This window comes from Plasmodium gallinaceum (assembly GCF_900005855.1).
Source record: "Plasmodium gallinaceum strain 8A genome assembly, contig: PGAL8A_v1_43, whole genome shotgun sequence".
NCBI classification, from domain to species: domain Eukaryota; phylum Apicomplexa; class Aconoidasida; order Haemosporida; family Plasmodiidae; genus Plasmodium; species Plasmodium gallinaceum.
In genome coordinates, this window is record NW_021628350.1 from 1 (window position 1) to 3223 (window position 3223).

The window sequence follows — 3223 nt, forward strand, 5'->3', positions numbered from 1 at the left end:
GAACACCCAGTTAATAAAAGACCTACATAGAAAATGCATATCTTCTGTAATGTAGAACAGATGTGCTTATAAAATATGTATGATATTTGTAACAAGTTTATTTAAATATATTGTTATAAATAATGTTTAACACTTAATTACATTTTATTAAAATTAACAAACGTACACAATTAATATAATACAAGCTAAAATTATATAAATAGAAAACACATGATAATTTTGTTATTCTTCTTTTCTTAAATTATTTCTTTAAAATTCATAATATAAATTCCATACAAAAGAAACTGTTTCGTCAAAAAAAAAAAAATACTTATATTTTTTTTTTATTATTTTTCTTTTTTTCTTTTCAACCTTTTTTTTTTTTTTAATCTAACACTTGTATGGCTATTTATTTTCCATGCAGCTATAACATTCTATTCTCGAAAAGGTTAATATTTCTTTTTATTAATTATTCTACTATTATACTGAACAGATTAATAAAGAGCATGTAGAGTTAACTCTACTAGTTTAATGAATTTAAATTTAATTTTAATGCTATAAACCAGTAAACTGTTTTATATATAGTTTATTCCATTGACAACTTATTGTTCTTAAAAGACATTAATTTAATAAAAACCATGTATTTTTATTAAAAATTTAAAATACTGACACCTTTTACAGGCTGGCTGAGAGATTGAACTTCTCTGTATATAGACATTTAAATGAGAAAAAGTAATACTGCCAGGAAATCCTGTTTGCTAGGAAAATACAAGTAGCAGGATATATTTTGCCATTCCCTAATCCTTAGATAGGAAGAAATGAAAGTTAAAAACAAATAAAACCTGATCATCAAAGAGTTTGTAGCCATAAATATCAAATCACACTTTGCAAGACAGCTAAATGAGATGTAGATCACAGAAAAAACAATCCAATAAATAAAGACCACCCAGGAAAAGTACCATAGCAATGCAAATGGACACATAACTAACCACACTACACAGAAAATGAACACAAATTAAATTAGGCAAGACTGAAAATCGAAGTAAATTACATGCAATCATGGAATCATAAAAAAGTCAGGTCCTAAAAGTATTACTGGCTTCTTTCCATTTCTGTCTTTGTCCATCAGATAATAGCCAATGCCATTAAGTGTCTCAAAGTCACTAAACTGAATTTACCAGATTAGAAGAATTTCAGTATTTAGGAAGATGTCTCTTATATTTTCCGGAGTGTTGTGCTTTAGTTTGCTGGAGTTCTCTGTCAGGGTGTGGGAACACTATGGTATCTTTTCTTTTAGGCATTTTGCACTTAAACATTCAGAGCTTGGAAACCCTATCAGCAGTAAGTAGATTAGGTGGAAAAAGTTCTCTCTCCCTGACTTTGTGAAGTCCACTCCAGGTTCTATAAAAATATGTGAGTATTTATTGGAGCAGTAAGAACGCTTTAGGGGATATATAAGGAAAAGATCTATGTTCCAGACCCCACTTCCTTCAATATTTAACTATATTATACAGAATTTTAAAAAAAACTGACACATCTCTTTAAACCCAGTTGTTAGAGATAATATTACCACTATGTTGTCCCTGACTTACCAAATCTTTCCTGTTGTCAATGGGCAAACTAACACAGCTACACTGCTTTTGTTATCAACAGCTGCTTACAGGGATCATCCTGTGGTAACATTGCTTTGAGAGTCCTGGGTTGTTTCTACCTTAATATTTGTGAGAAATCCTTTACTCTGATGCTTACTTTTATGAACTTCCACTAAACAAATATATTTCAACTCTTCTTAAGGATTTAATTTTTTTATTAAATTTTTTTTTTTTTTTTTTTTTTTTTTTGTTTTCTAATTTAACTTTCAATTTAAATTTTCGCTTATTTGAGATAAGCAAACACCCTGTTATAAAGATAAGAAATAATTAATATAAAAATAATATAAAATTAAATATAATTAAAGTGAATAAAATAAATTAATTTTAAATAAAAAATTTAAGTAAATACATATTTAATTTTTCATTATAATTTAAAATTTAAATTTTTATTATTTTATTATTTTTTTTTTATTTCTATATTTTAATTACTCCTGCTTTTGATTTCCATAAATTTTTTCTTAATTCAAATATGTCAATTTTGGGTAAAGCTTTATTTACATTTTGTTCTCTTTCTTCATTATCCTCTTCATCAGATGAACTTTCATATCTATTAAAAAGAAATTCATATAAAAAATAATATATATATAAATATAAATATATATATATATATATATATATATTTTACCTATCATGTTTCCATCTAAAATTTAATTTATCTTCATCATTTTTTCTATTATAAAAATAAAAAAATTTCAAAAAAATATATACTTTTTTATTATTTATTTTTTTAATTGTTTTTTTTTTTTTTTTTTTTTATATAACCTATATTTAACTTTATTATCTTTTACATAAGCTAATAACAAAGGGTTAAATGGGTCTTTTGGAATTTTATCATCATAGGAACTTTAAAAAAAGCAAAATATAATATATATGAATTTGTGTGTGTATTTGTAACTTTTATATTTTAATAAATTCTACTTAAAGTTATATATTATTTATAAAAAAATATACTTACCATTTACTTCTAGACTTTGACTTCCTAACTTTTTTTTTTCTTCTTCTATCTTTTTTATTTTTATGTCTTTTTTTATTGTCAAAACTTGACTGAGAAATTTTTTGTTTTTCTGCTTTTTGTTCTTCATTTAAATTAATCATGGAAATTAGATTTTCATTTTTTGTTGATTCATTTTCATTAATACTTTTTTTTTTTAATTTCTTTTTTCTTTTTTTTTCTTCTTTAATTTCTTTAAGAACGCTATTATATAAATCTGAATCAATACCTGTGCTATTGCTTATAGTAGATATAGAAATATCACTTAACGATTCATCTAAGAAGAGTTTTTTATTATTATTTTCCTTTCTTTTTTTTAATATCTTTTCATTTTTATCATTAATCATATTTTTATGATACAATGAAGAACCAAGAGTATTATTTGTCATTTTAAATTTTACTTTTAAAAGCTATATGTAGTCAAAGTATTCATATACAATATCAATTAGGATTAATATGTATTTTTCTAAATTCTTATATATAGACATAATCTTCATTAACATTTAGAAATAATTAGGCTTTCAAAATATATTAAAATAATCATTTCTCCATCTTCATATATAAATTAATAAATCTTTATTTTATTTATATATATTTTTTA

At 23.3% G+C, this 3223-nt stretch overlaps 1 protein-coding gene across 1 annotated transcript; it reads right to left on the minus strand.

Annotated features, from left to right (window-relative positions):
* Positions 1-1837: 1837 nt before the first annotated feature.
* Positions 1838-3011, minus strand: PGAL8A_00065700 (conserved Plasmodium protein, unknown function; the record flags this gene model as incomplete). The annotated part of the gene is made up of 5 exons (XM_028674687.1): positions 1838-1876; positions 2061-2178; positions 2257-2301; positions 2394-2474; positions 2587-3011. 5 exons carry the CDS (start codon positions 3009-3011, stop codon positions 1838-1840), a joined length of 708 nt encoding a protein of 235 aa, XP_028531015.1.
* Between the last annotated feature and the right edge of the window lie 212 nt (positions 3012-3223).